Consider the following 24,053-nt stretch of genomic DNA (forward strand, 5'->3'; position numbering starts at 1 on the left):
GTTGAGAACAAGTTCTCATTTACAACTGCGACCTGGCCAAGATAAAGCAAAGCAGTGTGACACAGACAACAACACAGAGTTACACATGGAATAAACAAACATACAGTCAATAACACAATAGAAAAGTATATATACAGTGTGTGCAAATGAGGTAAGATAAGGGAGGTAAGGCAATAAATAGGCCATAGTGGCGAAATAATTACAATATAGCAATTAAACACGGGAGTGATAGATGTGCAGAATATGAATGTGCAAGTAGAGATACTGGGGTGCAAAGGAGAAAAAAAAACATCAGTATGGGGATGAGGTAGTTGGATGGGCTACTTACAGATGGGCTATGTACAGTGCAGTGATATGTGAGCTGCTCTGACAGCTGGTGCTTAAAGTTAGTGAGGGAGATATGAGTCTCCAGCTTCAGAGATTTTTGCAATTCTTTGCAATTTTTGCAGTTTTTGCAATTTGTTCCAGCCATTGGCAGCAGAGAACTGGAAGGAAAGGCGGCCAAAGGGGGAATTGGCTTTGGGGTTGACCAGTGAAATATACCTGCTGGAGCGCGTGCTACGAGTGGGTGCTGCTATGGTGACCAGTGAGCTGAGATAAGGCGGGGCTTTACCTAGCAAAGACGTATAGATGACCTGGAGCCAGTGGGTTTGGCGACGAATATGAAGCGAGGAGCAGCCAACGAGTGCATACAGGTCGCAGTGATGGGTAGTATATGGGCTTTGGTGACAAAACGGATGGACCTGTGATAGACGGCATCCAATTTGCTGAGTAGAGTGTTGGAGGCTATTTTGTAAATTACATCACCGAAGTCAAGAATCGTCAGGATAGTCAGTTTTACGAGGGTATGTTTGGCAGCATGAGTGAAGGATGCTTTGTTGCGAAATAGGAAGCCAATTCTGGATTTAATTTTGGATTGGAGATGCTTAATGTGAGTCTGGAAGGAGAGTTTACCGTCTAACCAGACACCTAGGTATTTGTAATTGTCCACATATTCTAAGTCAGAACCGTCCAGAGTAGTGATGCTGGACGGGCGGGCAGGTGCGGGCAGCGATCGGTTGAAGAGCATGCATTTAGTTTTACTTGCATTTAAGAGCAGTTGGAGGCCACGGAAGGAGAGTTGTATGGCATTGAAGCTCATCTGGAGGTTAGTTAACACAGTGTCCAAAGAAGGGCCAGAAGTATACAGAATGGTGTCGTCTGCATAGAGGTGGATCAGAGAATCACCAGCAGCAAGAGCGACATCATTGATGTATACAGAGAAAAGAGTTGGCCCGAGAATTGAACCTTGTGGCACCCCCATAGAGACTGTCAATTTTGTTGTTACAGCCTGAATTCAATGCATGGAAACATGTTTTGAGAAAGTTATGCCTATTTATTGAAAATTAAATACAGAAATACCTCATTTACATAGATATTCACACCCCTGAGTCAATATTTTATAGAAGCATCTTTGGCAGTGATTACAGCTATGAGTCTTTTTGGGTAAATCTCTAAGAGCTTTCCACACCTGGATTGCGCATCATTTTCCCATTATTCTTTTCAAAATTCTTGAAGCTCTGTCAAATTGGTTGTTGATCATTGCTATGAAACCATTTTCAGGTCTTACCGTATATATTCAAGTAGATTTAAGTCAAAACTGTAACTCGGCCACTCAGGAACATTCACTGTCTTTTTGGTACGCAACTCCAGTGTAGATTTGGCCTTGTGTTTTAGGTTATTGTCCTGCTGAAAGGTGAATTAATCTCCCAGTGTCTGGTGGAAAGCAGACTGAACCAGGTTTTCCTCTAAGATTTGCCTGTGCTTAGCTCCATTCAGTTTATTTTTTTATCCTGAAAAACTCCCCAGGCCTTAACGATTGCAAGCATTCCCATAACATGATGCAGCCACCAATATGCTTGAAAATATGAAGAGTAGTACTCAGTAATGTGTTGTATAGGATTTACCACAAACATAGCACTTTGTATTCGGGACAAAGAATACATTTCAGTATTACTTTAGTGCCGTGTTGCAAACAGGAGGCATGTTTTGGAATAGTTGTATTCTGTACAGGCTTCCTTCTTTTTGCTCAGTCAGTTAGGTTAGTATTGTGGAGTAACTACAATGCTGTTGATCCATCCTCAGTTTTCTCCTATCACAGACATTAAACTCCATAACTGTTTTTGCCTCATGGGGAAATCACTGAGCGGTTTCCTTCCTCTCTGAGCTAGGAAGGACACCTGAGCTAGGAAGGACACCAGTGTCTTTGTCGTGACTGGGTGTATTGATACACCATCCAAAGTGTAATTAATAAATTCACCATGCTCAAAGGGATTTTCAATGTCTGCTTCTTCTTTTTTTTAAGTGCCCTTTGTGACACATTGGAAAACCTCCCTGGTCTTTGTGGTTGAATCTGTGTTTGAAATTCACTGCTCGACTGAGGGACCTTACAGATAATTGTATGTGTGGGGTACAGAGATGAGATAGTCATTCAAAAATCATGTCAAACACTCATTGCACCCAGAGTGAGTTCATGCAACTTATTATGTGACTTGTTAAGCACATTTTTACTCCTGAACTTATTTAGGCTTGCCATAACAAATGGGTTGAATACTTATTGACTCAAGACATTTCAGCTTTTCATTTGAATTCCATTTTTACATTATGGGGTATTTTGTGTAGGGCAATGACAAAAAAATCTACATTTTATCAATTTTAAAAAGTTCCAGTTTCCATATTGAAATTTCAGACTTGATTTGCCCTAACGAAAAAAGTATGAATCAACCCCGACAAAAATGTCCATTATTTAGGAAATGTTAATTATTATGTAGATTACAATTAATTGTAAGGGGTCTGTTGACGGGGAGTGAAAATGCCCAACATCGTTATGTTTGGAGGAAAAAGGGGAGGCTTGCAAGCCGAAGAACACCACCCCAAACTTGAAGCATGGGGGTGGCAGCATCATGTTGTGGGGGTGCTTTGCTGCAGGAGGGACTGGTGCACTTCACAAAATAGATGGCATCATCTCAAGACATCAGTCAGGAAGTTAAAGCTTGGTTGCAAATGGGTCTTCCAAATGGACAATGACCCCCAAGCATACTTCCAAAGTTGTGGCAAAATGGCTTAAAGACAACAAAGTCAAGGTATTGGAGTGGCCATCACAAAGCCCTGACCTCAATCCTATAGAACATTTGTGGGCAGAACTGAAAAAGTGTGTGCGAGCAAGGAGGCCTACAAACCTGACTTAGTTACACCAGCTCTGTCAGGAGGAATGGGCCAAAATTCACCCAACTTTTTGTGGGAAGCTTGTGGAAGGCTACCCGAAACGTTTGACCCAAGTTAAACAATTTAAAGGCAATGCTACCAAATACTAATTGAGTGTATGTAAACTTCTGACCCACTGGGAACGTGATGAAAGAAATAAAAAGCTGAAATAAATAATTCTCTCTACTACTATTCTGACATTTCACATTCTTAAAATAAAGTGGTGATCCTAACTGACCTAAGACATGGAATTTTTACTAGGATTAAATGTCAGGAACTGTGGAAAACTGAGTTTAAATACATTTACATTTAAGTCATTTAGCAGACGCTCTTATCCAGAGCGACTTACAAATTGGAAAGTTCATACATATTCATCCTGGTCCCCCCGTGGGAATTGAACCCTGGTCCCCCTGTGGGAATTGAACCCACAACCCTGGCGTTGCAAGCGCCATGCTCTACCAACTGAGCCACACGGGACCATTTGACTAAGGTGTGTGTCAACTTCTGACTTCAACTGTAGATACACCTTCCTTTGGACTGGAATGGATTGGTCTCTATATTGTCATGTTGCCTACAAGACCCCATTGGGTTCTGTCTTAATTCGTAATACAGACTCTTTTGGTGTTGTGAGATTTTCTGCACCCCTTGGTCATTTGGATCCAGTTTAGTCTTTTTAGGCCCCTTGTCTATTCTGGATCTTTCTTCATCAACTCTGTGTTATGTTGTGTTGTACCCAGGGAGCAGAGGGATGGCTTGAGGCTGGAGCTGGTCTGGCACCGTGCCCAATGCACGCACACACACATGCACACACACACACTCTCTCTCTCTCTTTCTCTCTCTCTCTCTCTCTCGTTCTCCCTCTCTCTCTCTGTCTTTCTCACTCTGTCTCTGTCTCTCTCTCTCTCATAACCCTCACTGACACTGTAGAGGGAAAGGAAGCCAGGTGTCTGCTTTCAGCCAGATGTGTGCCTGTGCCACTCCCCCTCTATCCCTCCCTCCCTCCACCACACCCTTATCCCATCAACCATCCCTCCCTTTCTCCCTCCTCTACTCCCCTCCGATCCCCAGTGGTGTGTAACATATGTTTGCCCTCATCCAGAGGGGGTGTCTGGGGAAGGAGGGGGAGATGCTTATGAGAGAGACACATTAATATGACAGAACAAGATGCCCTGTCTGGCTGTGGCACTGTTACTGCTGGGGCTAGCACTTAGCATTACCCTGTCTGGCTGTAGCACTGTTACTGCTGGGGCTAGCACTTAGCATTACCCTGTCTGGCTGTGGCACTGTTACTGCTGGGGCTAGCACTCAGCATTACCCTGTTTGGCTGTGGCACTGTTACTGCTGGGGCTAGCACTCAGCATTACCCTGTCTGGCTGTGGCACTGTTATTGCTGGGGCTAGCACTTAGCATTACCCTGTCTGGCTGTGGCACTGTTACTGCTGGGGCTAGCACTTAGCATTACCCTGTTTGGCTGTGGCACTGTTACTGCTGGGGCTAGCACTTAGCATTACCCTGTTTGGCTGTGGCACTGTTACTGCTGGGGCTAGCACTTAGCATTACCCTGTTTGGCTGTGGCACTGTTACTGCTGGGGCTAGCACTTAGCATTACCCTGTTTGGCTGTGGCACTGTTACTGCTGGGGCTAGCACTTAGCATTACCCTGTCTGGCTGTGGCACTGTTACTGCTGGGGATAGCACTTAGCATTACCGTTAGCACAGTTGATGTCTGATTTATAATGGTTGTTTTGTGTGTGTGTATGCATAATTGTGCACGTAGGTGTGTGTGTGTGTTCTGTCTATATTTGGGGGGTGTAGACTTGCAAATGTTTGTGTGTGTTCAGATGGAAAGAAACAAAGTGTCCGTAGGCTATGATCAGGGTTGGGTAGGTTACTTTCTAAATGCAATCCGTTACAGTTATTAGTTACCTGTTAAAAATTGTAATCAGTAACGTAACTTTTGGATTACCCAAACTCAGTAACGTAATCTGATTACATTCCATTACTTTTAGATTATTAGGCATTAGAAGAAGACAAAAATGTATGTTACCAATTTAACAACATCTATTGCAGGATAAATCAATGTTAAAGTTTATATAGTTGGCCATATATGATGTTACATTTTACTTTATGGGTTGGTTATGTAGGCTTCTTCTAACCCATCGCTTTCTACTACATATAATAATACGATTCAATTATATATTTACATTAAAAACAAGAAGTTTATCAGAATTCCAGTCATTCCAGTAAATGTTATACGCCTTGATCTTCAAGAATAGGACTTGGAAATATGGAAGTATAGATAAGACAAATTGTTTTACCTGAGCATAACTCCAAAACTAAGGATTTATTAACCAGCCCTAATCTGTTGTTTATGTATTTGTTGTCATGGAGGACTGATTGGGCTCATTGATTCCAGTTGAAAAATAAATGCTGCGCTCATGGAATGGCATGCTTTGAACACTACTGAGAAGTGCTATTTACATTTTAAAAATGAATGCCATATGCTGCATTTGTTATAGGCCTATTGTTTACCTTTTTGTTGGTGACACTTTGATAATATGCAGCTGTTTAAAGGGAAAATCCACAGATGAAACATTTTTTATTTTACCTTTATTTAACTAGGCAAGTCAGTTAAGAACAAATTCTTATTTTCAATGACGGCCTAGGAACAGTGGGTTAACTGCCTTGTTCAGGGGCAGAACAACAGATTTGTACCTTGTCAGCTCAGGGATTCAAACTTGCAACCTTTCGGTTACTAGTCCAATGCTCTAACCACTAGGCTACGGTCGCCCCGCCTCTGTTTTGGTAAAAAAAGCTGAGTAAAACTCAGCTTTTATGTATATATATGTATGTATGTATAATTTATGAGTCCAAAAATGGATGTAGCAACTACAATGGATGTGGCAACTACAAGTCTATCAAAAGTGTACAAGTTTGAGCATGTGTACATTAGGCCTATGGAAAAAAAATTGTCAGCATGAATTAGATTGAGCAATAAAAGTCCCAATTTTACTCCATATGCTGGGATCCACACTATGCAGTTGTTGCAAGAGCACATTTTTCACTGGCTGTCCACTGGTTTCAAAAACAATGATTGATAGGCAGCTTAAACTTCATGAATTCAATCATTATTGGATTCAAATACACATGTAGATTTGTGAACAGCCGTCCACAACAACCACAATTCGTAAGGCGCAAATAGCTAAATAAGAGAGCAGCAGTGTGATTCACATCAATGCGTTATGTAGATATCAATAATAAGTGAAATCCGTATCCCCGTAGACTTCACCATTGCTGTCATCTTCACCTCAAAGTGTTTATTCAAGTTGGATCATCTTTGGATGCCGACAGCAGTCGCACCATTGGAAGACATAGCTTGAACTGTAGCCTACAAAAGCCTGTTCCTGCTCTTTTCCAGCGATCTATCAAACATATTCGGTTTGTCATCATAGTGGTCTCTGAGTTGCGGTCAGACTCACTCAGGTGGAGAAAACAGAGAAGTGTCAAAGATTTTTTTTCTCGCAAACATCCTTTCTGAATTTAAAAGTAATCCTCGAAGTAATCATCTAGTTTTTCAAAAGTATCTGTAATCTGAGTACAATATTTTTGATGGTAATGTAACGGATTACAGTTACTGTTTTTTTTGTAATCCCTTGTATGTAACGGATTACATGTAAACCGTTACTCCCCAACCCTGGCCTCCTGCTGTCTCCTGTTGTTGTCCATGTGGAATCACTGGCCCGGCAGATGTCTGACAGGGCTTTGGAACTGACTCGAAGAGGATAACTTCAGTGTTATTATGATTGGCATTATCTTAATCCTAAACAATAACCCAGCTCTTCTCACACAGCTCACTGGGGTATTGTTGTTATTTTTTTCAAGCTCAGCAAATTTCATTTTTGTGACCTTAATCCATCACCCTCTTGCCAATCAATAAATACATAAATGTATTATGCAATCAGTTGACTTATTCTACATGACCAGAGGAAAAGTATCGATTAACACATTGTGGGTTAATATTTAATTAAGCACAATTCAAGGTAAATCTGATAAGTAATTTAATAAATGTGGGGTGACTCTGATATGGTACAATATTTATAAATGATTACTCAAATTGATGAGTAGAAGTATTTTATCCTGGTATCATTGGGTTAACTAGCCAGAGGGTTATTCCTCAGAAGGCATTAGATTACCCTGGTATCATTGGGTTAACGGCCTCCCGAGGGGCAGTGGTCTAGGGCACTGTATCACAGTGCTAGCTGTGCCACTAGAGATTCTGGGTTCGAGTCCAGGCTCTGTCGCGACTGGGGGACCCATGGGGCAGCGCACAATTGGCCCAGTGTCGTCCGGGTTAGGGGAGGATTTGACCGGCAGGGATGTCCTTGTCCCATATCGCACTAGCGACTCCTGTGGCGGGCCGGGTGCGGTGCACGCTGACACGGTTGCCAGGTATACAGTGGTTCCTCCGACACATTGGTGCGGTTGGCTTCTGGGTTAAGTGGGCATTGTGTCAAGAAGCAGTGTGGCTTGGTTGGGTTGTGTTTCGGAGGATGCACAGCTCTCAACCTTCGCCTCTCCCCAGTCCATACGGGAGTTGCAGTGATGAGACAAGACTGCAACTACCAATTGGACACCATGAAATTGGGGAGAAAAAGGGTTTTAAAAAAGTACTTTATTTAACTAGGCAAGTCAGTTAAGAACAAATATTTATTTACAATGACGGCCTACACCGGCCAAATCCGGACGAAGCTGGGCCAATTGTGCGCCGCCCTATAGGACTCCCAATCACGGCCGGATGTGATACAGCCTGGATTCAAACCAGGGTATCTGTAGTGACGCCTCTAGCACTGAGATGCAGTGCCTTAGACTGCTGAACCACTCGGGAGCCCAAGTAAATCTCAAGTAAATCTTGTCAACGGAATTCAGGCACAATCCCTCACCTTAACCACAACAACATATAAAAGAAGCCTCAACCAACCGGCTCTTTCTGCTTTTTGCAGTATTTCCCAACCCAGTCCTTGGGTCCCCCAGCCATTCCATATGTTCTATTCCACCACCAGCACACCCGATTGAACTAACCAATGGTCTTGATGATCAACTAAATCAGATGTGCTGAGAGTAGAGTTACTGCGGTGAAGGGAACCCCAATACCTTGCTGGGAAACCCTGCATGGTATCCCTTGAATTACTAGTTTCCACTCTAACCAGAGTTTTAAAAAACTTTATCCTGCCTTGACCTTTGCCTCCTTTCTCCCTCTCTGTCTCCCCCGGCTGTCCGCAGGGCGGTGGTACACATCCAGGTGAATGATGTGAATGAGTTCTCTCCAGTGTTCCGGGAGGCCCAGTACCACGCGGCAGTGACAGAGGGGAAGATCTATGACAACATACTGCAGGTGGAGGCTACAGACCAGGACTGTTCTCCACAGTACAGCCAGATCTGTAACTACCAGATAAACACCTCAAACACACCCTTCGCCATCGACCGCAATGGTTAGTAAATGCTTTGGACCACATCATGACCACACACACACATGGACACACACAAGCCTGTGCATACACATACACACACATGCACACACACACAAGCTCATACACACACACACACACACACACACACACAAGCCTGTGCACACATATACACACACATGCAAACACACACAAGCGCATGCGCACACACACAAACACACACACAAGCCTGTGCACACACATACACACACAAGCACACACACACAAGCGCATGCACACACACACACACACACACACACACACACACACACACACACACACACACACACACACACACACACACACACACACACACACACAAGTAAACACTTTGACAGATGTCCCTCCCTGATATACAGGATGCTTTCTGTGGCCACAGACATCAGGGACAATGTCGCCCACTGTCACTCTCCTCAAATCCGATCACAAGCACACACAGATTTACTGCCTACTGTCATGTCCTCTCCTTCTTGCTCTTAGTCAAAATGGAGGGAAGGTGGCTTTCACAGACTCCAGTCGCACTGCTTTCCATAGTCTTCTCAGTGTCTGGGTTGTGACTGGCCCTTGGCATGGTCGTTTAGAGTCAAAATGCAGAGTGAGTGGTGCATGGGGCCTGGCCAGAGTGTCCTGTATGTCTGAGAGGATCACTATGTCATTACCCACAGAGAGAGAACCTGAGTGGCTTATTACAACAGCTCAGAGAGAGAGAGAGAGAGAGAGAGAGGAGGTGGTATTAGGGCAGAACAAGAGACCGATAGAAAAGAGAAAAACAAAACAGAGAGAAATAATGGACTGAAGGATATCAAAGAGAAATGTAGAAAGAAAACCTGCTGAGAGAGGAGGAGGATAGAGAGAGAAGATGAGGACAGAGAGGAGGACGGTAGAGAGAGAAGACGAGGACAGAGACGAGGAGGATAGAGAGAGAAGACAAGGACAGAGAGGAGGATGATAGAGAGAGAAGACGAGGACAGAGAGGAGGAGGATAGAGAGAGAAGATGAGGACAGAGAGGAGGATAGAGAGAATACGGGGACAGAGAGGAGGAGGATAGAGAGAGAAGATGAGGACAGAGGGGAGGACGGTAGAGAGAGAAGACGAGGACAGAGAGGAGGACAATAGAGAGAGAAGACGAGGACAGAGAGGAGGAGGATAGAGAGAGAAGACGAGGACAGAGAGGAGGAGGATAGCGAGAGAAGATGAGGACAGAGAGGAGGACGGTAGAGAGTGAAGACGAGTACAGAGAGGAGGAGGATAGAGGGATAAGATGAGGATAGAGGGAGAAGACTAGGACAGAGAGGAGGAGGATAGAGGGAGAAGACGAGGACAGAGAGGAGGACAGTAGAGAGAGAAGACGAGGACAGAGAGGAGGACGGTAGAGAGAGAAGACGAGGACAGAGAGGAGGAGGATAGAAGGAGAAAACGAGGACAGAGAGGAGGATGATAGAGAGTGAAGCCGAGGACAGAGAGGAGGAGGATAGAGAGTGAAGCCGAGGACAGAAAGGAGGAGGATAGAGAGAAAAGACGAGGACAGAAAGGAGGAGGATAGAGAAAGAAGACGAGGACAGAGAAGAGGAGGAGGATAGAGAGAGAAGACGAGGACAGAGAGGAGGATGATAGAGAGTGAAGCCGAGGACAGAGAGGAGGAGGATAGAGAGAGAAGACGAGGACAGAGAAGAGGACGATAGAGGACTAGGACAGAGATGAGGAGGATAGAGAGAGAAGACGAGGACAGAGAAGAGGACGATAGAGGACTAGGACAGAGATGAGGAGGAGGATAGAGAGACTGTCCTCTGTCATTGGAAAACGCTCAGGTGTAGAAATGTCTTTTATTAGCTTTGCACAGTTGTCAGCCGAGAGAGCATTTTGGCTGCTGACACGTACGTGTAAGTGATGTTATAATTGAAGACGGGGGAATAGGCATCTCTGTCAGGCGGAAAGCACTCTGCGTTATTGTGTGTGTGTGTGCGTGTGTGTGTGTGTCTGACAGATGAGGCGACACATAGTGAAATGGGATGAGAATGCAGAACACAACAACAGGTACAGTACTGCTTTCCCAATTAACAACTGTTAACAAGTTGACATAGCTGAAAACAAGCATCAGAGGACAATCTCTCTCTCTGAGCTGTTGTAATAAGCCACTCAGGTTCTCTCTCTGTGGGTAATGACATAGTGATCCTCTCAGACATACAGGACACTCTGGCCAGGCCCCATGCACCACTCACTCTGCATTTTGACTCTAAACGACCATGCCAAGGGCCAGTCACAACCCAGACACTGAGAAGACTATGGAAAGCAGTGCGACTGGAGTCTGTGAAAGCCACCTTCCCTCCATTTTGGATTAAGAGCAAGAAGGAGAGATGGTCACTAGCAATGTCCCTCTAAGCTGCACAAGGGCGTTCAGATCCCCGGGACTGCCACGCAGAAGAAATATCAGCCCACGCAGAGGAGCACGATATTGAACTTCACTCAACTTCCTAGTTTTCCCCTTTAGTTAACACTTCCCTCTACTGTGCGAATTGGGATCGAATCAACGCAATATCAGCCACTTTCAATACAACATCCTGACGCAAGTGTTCTACAGCCTCATCCCATTTCACTGTGTCCACCTGTCAGACACACACACACACACACACACACACACACACACACACACACACACACACACACACACACACACACACACACACACACACACACACACACACACACACACACACACACACACACACAATAATGCAGAGTGCTTTCCACCTGACAGAGATGCCTATTCCCCCTCCTTCAATTATAACATCAACTTACATGTTGACATAGCTGAAAACAAGCATTAGAGGACAATTAATGGCATTCTACATTCATCACACGCTTAACGGCCTGTTATGTTCCGTCCCTGTTTGATTCAGCCCTGTTCTCATCGGCCTGAAGTCCACCTTATCAAATATTAAGCAGCACATTAGGACTGCAACAGCTCCCTCCATGCTTTCTGCCGAGTGTGACCACTAAACTGAGACTGAGGGTTGTGAACACATTCTATTTACCAATGTCAGGCTAAACGCTTAGACATTGTGCTGTCTAGACTTGTCTACCCTGACAATACTAAGCAAGGCTGTAAATACACATACACACATGCAGTATTATCCCCCTCCCCCACACACACACACACACATGTGCGCACACACTCACAAGTACACACTCACATAGACATGCTGTGTCCTGGTGACAGCAATGGTTGTGACATTTCTTATTCAGTTCATGTGATGGACAGTAGCCTATTGATTGTGACCTTCCATAACTTCTGACCTCTACTGTCCTCCATAGGTAATACCAGGAACACAGAGAAGCTGACCTCTGACCTCTTTCCTGTCCTCCGTAGGTAACATCAGGAACACAGAGAAGCTGACCTCTGACCTCTTCCCTGTCCTCCGTAGGTAACATCAGGAACACAGAGAAGCTGACCTCTGACCTCTCCTGTCCTCCGTAGGTAACATCAGGAACACGGAGAAGCTGACCTCTGACCTCTCCTGTCCTCCGTAGGTAACATCAGGAACACGGAGAAGCTGACCTCTGACCTCTTCCCTGTCCTCCGTAGGTAACATCAGGAACACAGAGAAGCTGACCTCTGACCTCTTTCCTGTCCTCCGTAGGTAACATCAGGAACACAGAGAAGCTGAGCTTTGATAAGCAGCAACAGTATGAGGTCCTGGTCACAGCCTTCGACTGTGGACAGAAGAGATCCACAGAGAGCGTGGCGGTACACATCGACGTTAAACCTGTCTGCAAACCTGGCTGGCAAGGTGATTAGTTTTAAGAAGGCTGAGCCGTGGGTGGTGTACCTAGGGGTCTGTCTCACTGTCTTTCTGTGTCTCGCCTAATGCCTTTGATTCAGTTTGCTTAAAATCTGTCAGCGATCAGTGTCTCTGTCTTTTGAAGTATATTTAAGTGTCTCTCTGTCTCTCTCTCTGTCTCTCTCTCTCTCTCTGTCTCTCTCTCTCTCTTACTCTTCCCCCCCCCCCCCCCCCCCCCCGTCAAATAGCTGCTGTAATCAACCCAGCTGATACAGCTCTTAACACCTGTTCAAGAACATCACAAGACAGGAACATCACAAAAGGAATATCACAAGACAGGAATATCACAAAAGGAATATCACAAGACAGGAATATCACAAGTCAGGCTACAGAAATACAGCAACAACTGTTCACAGTGTTCATTGGGACTCCACTCACAAGTATAAACAGGAATCCGAACATCTAAGAACACACACACACACACACACACACACACACACACACACACACACACACACACACACACACACACACACACACACACACACACACACACACACACACACACACACACACACACACACACACACACACACACACACACACACACACACACACACACACAGAGGGAGGCCAGGGCTTATGTTGTGCAGGGTGACATTAGCCGCTCTCCCACGGCTCACAGTTAATCCTCACTTTGAAAACAGTTTACATTTTGTATTTCACAAATTAGGATTTTAAACGTTTCATTATAGGAAGAAGCTTCGCCCCCCTCACTCCCCTCTGTGAGTGGACACTGATCCCTCTAGGCAGTGTAAGAGACAAGGGGGGTGGAAAATGTCATGGTCAGGAATTTTCAAAGGACATGTCGTATCACCAGTCTCCTGCACTCTTAGAGAAAAAGGTGCTATTGTAACAGTATAACTTTAGACCGTCCCCTCTCCCCGACACGGGCGCGAACCAGGGACCCTCTGCACACATCAACAACAGTCACCCACGAAGCGTCGTTACCCATCGCTCCACAAAAGCCGCGGCCCTTGCAGTGCAAGGGGAAACCCTACTTCAAGTCTCAGAGCAAGTGACGTAACCGATTGAAACGCTATTAGCGCGTACCCGCTAGCCATTTCACATCCGTTACACTCACCCCCCTTTCGACCTCCTCCTTTTCCGCAGCAACCAGTGATCCGGGTCAACAGCATCAATGTAACAGCATAACTTTAGTACGTCCCCCTCGCCCTGACCTCGGGCGCAAACCAGGGACCCTCTGCACACATCAACAACAGTCACCCACGAGGCGTCGTTACCCATCGCTCCACAAAGGCCACTGCCCTTGCAGAGCAAGGGGAAACCCTAATTCAAGTCTCAGAGCAAGTGACGTAACCGATTGAAACGCTATTAGCGCGTACCCGCTAACTAGCTAGCCATTTCACATCCGTTACACTATCTAGAACCTAAAAGGGTTCTTTGGCTGTCTCTGAAAGATAACCCTTTGAAGAACCCTTTTTGGTTCCAGGTAGAACTCTTTTGGGTTCCATGTAGAACCCTTTGCACAGAGGGGTTTACCTGGAACTAAAAAGGGTTAAGAGAGGAGAAGAGAGAGAGTGATTGAGAGAGAGAAAAAGATGGAGAGAATGAAAGAAAGATTGTGGTGAAGAGGGAGGAGGAGGAAGTACTGCCAGCCTAAAGCACAATCTGAACTTTTTAAACATCCCCTCGTTTCCACTTGCTCTCCCCCTCTCATTCTTGCTGTCCTGGTAGATCTCTCTGAGTTGGAGCAGTCGGGAAAACACACACACACACACACACACACACACACACACACACACACACACACACACACACACACACACACACACACACACACACACACACACACACACACACACACACACACACACACACACACACACACTCTCTCTCTCTCTCTCTCTCCAGACAACCACTTCTGTTTTCTATTACAGCGGCTGTTTTCACTCCTCTCCTAGTCCATCTCTCCATCCCCCCACCTCCCTCCCTCTCCAGTCAGTCACAGAAACAGTAATGCTTAACGTGGGTCACTAACATCTAGTTATCATCCATAAATAGGCCGTGTGACCCTGCGTGCGTGTGAGTACGGCTGTATTTGTGTGTGAGAGAGAAGAGAACGTCCTCTGCAGGTGACTGTGTGAGATAGAGTACAAGCTATTTTTCTGTGTCTACGCACATCTGAACGTTTTCATCATTACCATGCCCCTTTCTGTCTGTCCTTCCGTCCGTCCGTCCCCATAATGGCACATGTTCTAGTCCCTGTAAACCACTGATAGATGTCCCAGACACCACAGGCACCACTGATAGATGTCCCAGACACCGCAGGCACCACTGATAGATGTCCCAGACACCACAGGCACCACTGATAGATGTCCCGGACACCACAGGCACCACTGATAGATGTCCCAGACACCACAGGCACCACTGATAGATGTCCCAGACACCACAGGCACCACTGATAGATGTCCCAGACACCACAGGCACCACTGATAGATGTCCCAGACACCACAGGCACCACTGATAGATGTCCCAGACACCACAGGCACCACTGATAGATGTCCCAGACACAACAGGCACCACTGATAGATGTCCCAGACACCACAGGCACCACTGACAGCAGATTGTCATATTGCAGATACACACCAAAAACACATCTGCATACTCAGCCATAACCCTTGGTTTATCCTCATCATTTGTTGTAGAGGCTGTCTGTTCTAAGCTTTGCTGCACACTTCCCCATCAGCCATGGTGATTCTGCCCTCTTCACCCCAGAATGAAACCTGACCCTACGGGTCAAATCAAGGCGATGGGTGTTCATATTTGTGCCCCCTCTGCAAAGGATGTTTTCAGCAATGATAATAACATGGAAGGGAAAATTAGGATATTTATGTTGGTTGATTTCTTTTCATTGTAGGATTTGAAATGTTTGCTTTGGGTGTATTTCAGTGTAACTTTTGACTGTAAGGAACTGGGTGGAAATAATGTAGAAATCAAAGTTAAGTCTAGACCAAGCATCTTAGCTCAGAAGGAAGTCTGAGAGGCATTTTCTCTTCCTGAGAATGGGAAAACTATTGTCTGGCAAGCTGTTTCACAAACCTCTTAAAGCCAATCAGATTGGAAGGCTGGCCTTGGGCACTGGACCTGATAAGAGGAGGAAGATAATTCATTAAAACAAGGGGAAGAAGGAAAGGAAGAAATAAATGACTTGACTCTTCTTCTTCTTATCCCTTCCTCCTCCTTCCTTCCTCTCTTCTGACACTGCGGTGTGAAGTGTCTGGCTCTTTTCCTCTCTTTTTCTTTCTCTTTCTTTCTCTGTCTTTTCCCCCTCTCTCTCACTGTCTCTGTCTCTCTCTTTCTCACACTCTCTCTCTCTCTCTCTCTCTCTCACACTCTTTCTCTCTCTCTCTCACTGTCTCTGTCTCTCTCTTTCTCACACTCTCTCTCTCACTGTCTCTGTCTCTCTCTTTCTCACACTCTTTCTCTCTCTCTCTCTCTCTCTCTCTCTCTCTCTCTCTCTCACTGTCTCTGTCTCTCTCTTTCTCACACTCTCTCTCTCTCTCTCTCTCTGTCTGTCTCTCTCTCACACTCTTTCTCTCTCTCTCTCTCACTGTCTCTGTCTCTCTCTTTCTCACACTCTCTCTCTCTCACTGTCTCTGTCTCTCTCTTTCTCACACTCTTTCTCTCTCTCTCTCTCTCTCTCTCTCTCTCACTGTCTCTGTCTCTCTTTCTCACACTCTTTCTCTCTCTTTCTCTCTCTCACTGTCTCTGTCTCTCTCTTTCTCACACTCTTTCTCTCTCTCTCTCACTGTCTCTGTCTCTCTCTCACACTCTTTCTCTCTCTCTCACTGTCTCTGTCTCTCTCTTTCTCACACTCTTTCTCTCTCTTTCTCTCTCTCACTGTCTCTGTCTCTCTCTTTCTCACACTCTTTCTCTCTCTCTCTTAGGGCTGTAGAAAAGCAAAAACAAGCAAAAATGACTTGTATGTTCATTCACCTCAGTCGATCTACAAACACCTAGCCTATTAGCTATACAGTGGTTATGTTACAGTATACCCCTGAAAGGGGGGAAATGTGATTAATGGATCACACTGACATGTAGCATCTTTCAACGAAATGAAAACGTACAACATTTTTAGAACTGTATGTTTGCATTTTAATATAGACCTATAGGGAAAATACGTCATGTGCATGTTGAAAAATATATATATTTTTTGTTTGATAAAATTAGTACAGATTTTCTCTATATATTTATATTCCAGACTGTCCTTCTGATACTGCTTGTTCTCATATGTATTATTATTATTTATTGTGTTTTTGTTGTATTGTGTGTATTGTTTTGTATTGCTAGGTATTACTGAATTGTTGGAGCTAGCTAGATAACACAAGCATTTCGCTGCACCTGCGATAACATCTGCAAATCTGTGTACACGACCAACAAACTTTGATTTGATTTACCGTCAGCTAGCCACTGACATATCTATAAGCGACTACTTACCATCCGTGCACACATTCTCAGAGAGTCGCTTTTTGTTTGTTTGGGGGATGTCTGTATCCACGGCAGGAATCGTGGGACGGTTTTAAAATGACCTTTTGTCCGGAATCTCACAAACACACTGTCATCAGCATCTCAAGTTGTTTACTTAAGCCCACTGCGAGCTAGGGTAGTTCGTTTCACATCTCAGGCCCTGAGAAAGTGGTGAATGTGCTGCTAAAAACCAAATCCCAGGGACGCAGGTGAACATAAGAAACAAGTCACTGTTCATGATTCCATTCGTTCAGAGAGGCAGACGCGATTAGAACTCAGTCAGATCAAGAAGGTAAGCGTTCGGGGCTTTGATCAATGCTGGGAGCAATAGTTAGATGTTGACCCGTAACTGATATTCTATATTGTGTACAAAATGCTGTACATATATACAGTACCAGTCAAAGGTTTGGACACACCTACTCATTCAAGGGGTTTTCTTTATTTTTACAATTTTCTACATTATAGAAAATTAGTGAAGATGTAAAAACAATAAAATAACACACAAGGAATAATGTGGTAAACAAAAAAGTGTTAAACATATCAAAATATATTTAAGCCCAAATAAATGCTTCACAGAGTTGAAGTAACAGACACATCTCAACATCAACTGTTCAGAGGAGACTGCGTGAATCAGGCCTTCATGGTCAAATTGCTGCAAAGAAACCACTACTAAAGGACACCAATAAGAAGAAGAGACTTGCTTGGGCCAAGAAACATGAGCAATGGACATTAGACTGGTGGAAATCTGTCCTTTGGTCTGATGAGTCCAAATGCGAGATTTTTTGTTCCAACCGCTGTGTCTTTGTGAAACGCAAAGTAGGTGAACGGATGATCTCCGCATGTGTGGTTCCCACCGTGAAACAAGGAGGAGGAGGTGTGATGGTGTGGGGGTGCTTTGCTGGTGATGTCTGTGATTTATTTAGAATTCAAGGCACACTTAACCAGCATGGCTGCCACAGCATTCTGCAGAGATTAGCCATCCCATCTGGTTTGCACTTAGTTGGACTATCATTTGTTTTTCAACAGGACAATGACGCGAAACACACCTCCAGGCTGTATAAGGGCTATTTGACTGAGGAGAGTGATGGAGTGCTGTATCAGATGACCCGACCTCAACCTAATTGAGATGGTTTGGGATGAGTTGGAGTGAAGCAGCCAGCAAGTGCTCAGCATATGTGGGATCTCCTTCAAGACTGTTTGAAAAGCATTCCAGGTGAAGCTGGTTGAGAGAATTCCAAGAGTGTGAAAAGCTGTCATCAAGGCAAAGGGTGGCTACGTTGAAGAATCTCAAATATATTTTAATTTGTTTAACACTTTTTTGGTTACTACATGATTCCATATGTATATTCATACTCCATATTCATACTTTTCATGTCTTCACCATTATTCTACAATGTAGAAAATAGTAAAAAATAAAGAAAAACCCTTGAATGAGTAGGTGTGTCCAAACTTTTGACTGGTACTGTATATAAAAAAATGAGAGAGGTGTCAGTGTCCTCGGTGTCCTCATATGTAGTTACGGCCACACTCTCTGTCGCTCTCTGATATGGCTCTGTAGTTCTCACAGACACCGCACACTCTCTGGCCTCTTATCAACTCTCCTCTCAATTCAACTCTCTCTATCCTCTAGTAGTGTGAGGACACACTGAAGGAAGACAAGGGCTGTCTGTTAGATTTTTTATTTTTTATTTTTTTTATTTCACCTTTATTTAACCAGGTAGGCTAGTTGAGAACAAGTTCTCATTTACAACTGCGACCTGGCCAAGATAAAGCAAGCAGTGCGACACAAACAACAACACAGAGTCACACATGGAATAAACAAACATACAGTCAATAACACAATAGAAAAGTCTATATACAGTGTGTGCAAATGAGGTAAGGGAGGTAAGGCATTAAATAGGCCATAGTGGTGAAATAATTACAATTTAGCAATTAAACACTGGAGTGATATATGTGCAGAATATGAATGTGCAAGTAGAGATACTGGGGTGTAAAGGAGCAACAAACAAAAAAACTGTATGGGGATGAGGTAGTTGGATGGGCTAAATACAGATAGGCTATGTACAGGTGCAATGATCTGTGAGCTGCTCTGACAGCTGATGCTTAAAGTTGGAGAGGGAGATATGAGTCTCCAGCTTCAGAGATTTTTGCAATTCGTTCCAGTCATTGGCAGCACTGGAAGGAAAGGCGGCCAAAGGAGGAATTGGCTTTGGGGGTGACCAGTGAAATATACCTGCTGGAGCGCGTGCTACGAGTGGGTGCTGCTATGGTGACCAGTGAGCTGAGATAAGGCGGGGCTTTACCTAGCAAAGACGTATAGATGACCTGGAGCCAGTGGGTTTGGCTATGAATATGAAGCGAGGGCCAGCCAATGAGAGCATACAGGTCACAGTAGTGGGTAGTATATGGGGCTTTGGTGTCAAAACGGATGGCACTGTGATAGACTGCATCCAATTTGCTGAGTAGAGTGTTTGAGGCTATTTTGTAAATGACATCGCCGAAGTCAAGGATTGGCAGGATAGTCAGTTTTATGAGGGTATTTTTGGCAGCAAGAGTGAAGGATGCTTCGTTGCGAATAGGAAGCCGATTCTGGATTCAATTTTGAATTGGAGATGCTTAATGTCAGTTTGGAAGGATAGTTTACAATCTACCCATTCACCTAGGTATTTGTAGTTGTCCACATATTCTAAGTCAGAACCGTCCAGAGTAGTGATGCTGGACGGGCGGGCAGGTGCGGGCAGCGATCGGTTGAAGAGCATGCATTTAGTTTTACTTGCATTTAAGAGCAGTTGGAGGCCACGGAAGGAGAGTTGTATGGCATTGAAGCTCGTCTGGAGGTTAGTTAACACAGTGTCCAAAGAAGGGCCAGAAGTATACAGAATGGTGTTGTCTGCGTAGAGGTGGATCAGAGAATCACCAGCAGCAAGAGCGTCATCATTGATGTATACAGAGAAAAGAGTCGGCACGAGAATTGAACCCTGTGGCACCCCCATAGAGACTGCCAGAGGCCCGGACAACAGACCCTCCGATTTGACACACTGAACTCTGTCTGTGAAGTAGTTGGTGAACCAAGCGAGGCAGTCATTTGAGAAACCAAGGCTGTTGAGTCTGCCGATATGTATGTGGTGATTGACAGAGTCGAAAGCCTTGGCCTGGTCGATGAATGCAGCTGCACAGTATTGTCTCTTATCGATGGCGGTTATGCTATCGTTTAGGACCTTGAGCGTGGCTGAGGTGCACCCATGACCAGCTCGGAAACCAAATTGCATAGCGGAGAAGGTATGGTGGGATTTGAAATGGTCGGTGATCTGTTTGTTAACTTGGCTTTCGAAGACCTTAGAAAGGTAGGGTAGGATAGATATAGGTCTGTAGCAGTTTGGGTCTAGAGTGTCTCCCCCTTTGAAGAGGGGGATGACAGCGGCAGCTTTCCAATCTTTAGGGATCTCAGACGATACGAAAGAGAGGTTGAACAGGCTAGTAATAGGAGTTGCAACAATTGCGGCGGATCATTTTAGAAAGAGAGGGTCCAGATTGTCTAGCCAGGCTGATTTGTAGGTGTCCAGATTTTGCAGCTCTTTCAGAACATCGGCTATCTGGATTTGGGTGAAGGAGAAATGAGGAGGCTTGGGCAAGTTGCTGAGGTGGAAAGCATGGCCAGCCGTAGAAAAATGCTTATTGAAATTCTCAATTATCGGGGATTTGTCAGTGGTGACAGTGTTTCCTAGCCTCTCTGCAGTGGACAGCTGGGAGGAGGTGATCTTATACTCCATGGACTTTACAGTGTCCCAGAACTTTTTGGAGTTTGTGCCACAGGATGCAAATTTCTGTTTGAAAAAGCTAGCCTTTGCTTTCCTAACTGCATGTGTATATTGGTTTCTAACTTCCCTGAAAAGTTGCAAATCGCTGGGGCTATTCGATGCTAATGCAGTACGCCACATGATGTTTTTGTGCTGTTCAAGGGCGGTCAGGTCTGGAGTGAACCAAGGGCTATATCTGTTCCTGGTTCTACATTTTTTGAATGGGGAATGTTTATTTAAGATGGTGAGGAAAGCACTTTTAAAGAATAACCAGGCATCCTCTACTGATGGAATGAGGTCAATATCCTTCCAGGATACCCGGGTCAGGTAGATTAGAAAGGCCTACTCGCTGAAGTGTTTTAGGGAGTTTTTAACAGTGATGAGGGGTGGTCGTTTCACCGCAGACCCATTACAGACACAGGCAATGAGGCAGTGATCGCTGAGATCCTGGTTGAAGACAGCAGAGGTGTATTTGGAGGGCAGGTTGGTTAGGAGGATATCTATGAGGCTGCCCGTGTTTACAAATTTGGGGTTGTACCTGGTAGGTTCATTGATCAATTGTGTGAGATTGAGGGCATCTAGTTTAGATTGTAGGACAGCCGGGGTGTTAAGCATGTCCCAGTTTAGGTCACCTAGCAGCACGAGCTCTGAAAATAGATGGGGGGGCAATCAATTCACATATGGTGTCCAGGGCACAGCTGGGGGCAGAAGGTGGTCTATAGCAAGCTGCAACGGTGAAAGACGTGTTTCTGGAAAGGTGAATTTAAAAAAAGTAGAATCTCAAATTGTTTGGGCACAGACCTGGATAGTATGACAGGACTCTGCAGGCTATCTATGCAGTAGATTGCAACTCTGCAATCCTAATCCAGGATTCAGAAACGGCTAGGACATCCGGGTTGGCAGAGTGTGCTAAAGCAGTGAATAAAACAAACTTAGGGAGAAGGCTTCTAATGTTAACATGCATGAAACCAAGGCTTTTACAATTCTAGAAGTCAACAAATGAGTGCGCCTGGGGAATGGGAGTGGAGCTAGGCACTGCAGGGCCTGGATTAACCTCTACATCACCAGAGGAACAGAGGAGGAGTAGGATAAGGGTACGGCTAAAGTCTATAAGAACTAGTCATCTAGTGCGTTCGGAACAGAGAGTAAAAGGAGCAGGTTTCTGGGAACGGAAGAATAGATTCAAGGCATAATGTACAGACGAGTATGGTAGGATGTGAATACAGTGGAGGTAAACCTAGGCATTGAGTGACGATGAGAGTGGTATTGTCTCTAGAGACCATTTAAACCAGGTGAGGTCACCGCATGTGTGGGAGGTGGAACAAAAGGGTTAGCTAAGGTATATTGAGCAGAGCTGGAGGCTCTACAGTGAAATAAGACAATAAACACTAACCAAAACAGCAATGGACAAGACATATTGACATTAGGGAGAGGCATGCGTAGCCAAGTGATCATGGAGTCTAGTGAGTAGCTAGGCGGGCTGGAGATTAGCCCACTAGCCTGTCTCAGAGATGGACTGATTGAGAAATGATGGATGAGAGAGGGGAACAGTGGTATAGGTTCACCTCTTTCTGTCAAGGTGAAGAAGGGCTTTTGAAAAACAGGTAGGTGATGTAAAGAAGTGTAGATAAGATCCACAGGGGCACACATACACACCAGCAATCACATGCACACACTCACACACACACTTTCTCTTTGACACACACACACACACCTCTGAGAGTGATTACATTCCCAGAATTTCACCCCCAGTGTAGATTGGAGTTTGTTCCGAGTTGAGATTGGAGTTTCTGGTGAAGTGGTGCTCCAAGGTTAGCCTGATAGAGGATAATTACCAATGTTGGGGAGTAGTGAACTACATCTAGTTCAACAAGTCATTTAACTATTTTTTGAAGCATCTTGGTGGTAGTTGTACTAAAATCAAATCTAAGTAGTGTTTTTAGTTTTGAATGAGTTGTCTGCCATGTAGAGGTGTCACTAACTATTGCAAGTACTTTTATTAGCAAAAATAAAATATTAGTGAAGTAGGCAATAACTTCCTTTTCTTTGTCAGTATCAGACCTGCCTAATTCACACTTGAAACTTAGTTTTTGTGTTTAATAGGTTAAATTACACATTCTGTTAGCATACTGTATGACCCCAATGTGACCTGTGCTTGTAATTTGCAGACAAGGGAAGGTTCTGTAGCAAGACACTATTTTGTCATAGTACAGCTTTTTACTTCAACTTTTAAGAGAGGGTTTGAACAATAAGATCTAAGCATACCAGAACCTGGATAATACCTTTATAATGTTAAGATCTTTTGACTCAAGTGGTATCAACAAAGACTGTACAGGATGTAAAGAATTGAATCTGTGAATCAGGTGTTCATGTTTTACTTAAGAGAAGCTCATTGTCTCTGAAGGTTTCACTCAGTGTTTTGAGTGCTAAAACATTATCTCTTTTTACTTCTGTATTTTACTTGGTTTGGATTCCAGGGCCCAACTCTCCTGTAGCAACAAGTTTCCCATCGATAGCTTTTTGTCATGCAGCCAATTCTAAGAGCAACTCCTCCACTAAAGAACAAAAAGAGGACACTTTTTAAAAGAACATCACCAGTGACAGGAAAGCTTTAACATGGAGGCTTAAAGGCAGTGAGAGAGCAAGGGAGGCAGAGAGATATGAAATATGAGATGGAGAGAGAGAGAGTGAGGGAGGAAGAGAGGTATGAAGGAGGAGATAGAGAGAAGGAAAGTGCTCTCTAAAATAGAAATACGGATGGGAGCTGAGTGGATGGAGGTAGAGGGGTAAAAAGGAGAGGATAAGAGAGGAGAGAAAAGAGCTAGAGAGGACAGGATAAAGAGCTAGAGAGGACAGGATAAAGAGGGAGAGAGGACAGGATAAAGAGGGAGAGAGGACAGGATAAAGAGCTAGAGAGGACAGGATAAAGAGGGAGAGAGGACAGGATAAAGAGGGAGAGAGGACAGGATAAAGAGGGAGAGAGGACAGGATAAGGAGGGAGAGAGGACAGAGTAAAGAGGGAGAGAGGACAGAGTAAGGAGGGAGAGAGGACAGAGTAAAGAGGGAGAGAGGACAGGGTAAGGAGGGAGAGAGGACAGAGTAAGGAGGGAGAGAGGACAGGGTAAAGAGGGAGAGAGGACAGGGTAAAGAGGGAGAGAGGACAGAGTAAAGAGGGAGAG

At 44.6% G+C, this 24,053-nt stretch overlaps 1 protein-coding gene across 1 annotated transcript in view; it reads left to right on the forward strand.

Annotated features, from left to right (window-relative positions):
- The window catches only part of LOC120018962 (calsyntenin-2-like), a 96,429-nt gene extending 83,886 nt beyond the window's left edge, over positions 1-12,543 (forward strand). The window contains exons 6-7 of the mRNA XM_038962171.1: positions 8,523-8,731; positions 12,386-12,543. Coding sequence (XP_038818099.1) covers positions 8,523-8,731; positions 12,386-12,543 — 367 coding nt within the window. The remainder of the gene's footprint in view (positions 1-8,522; positions 8,732-12,385) is intronic.
- Positions 12,544-24,053: the final 11,510 nt, after the last annotated feature.

Source organism: Salvelinus namaycush, chromosome 23 (assembly GCF_016432855.1).
Source record: "Salvelinus namaycush isolate Seneca chromosome 23, SaNama_1.0, whole genome shotgun sequence".
Taxonomy (NCBI): domain Eukaryota; kingdom Metazoa; phylum Chordata; class Actinopteri; order Salmoniformes; family Salmonidae; genus Salvelinus; species Salvelinus namaycush.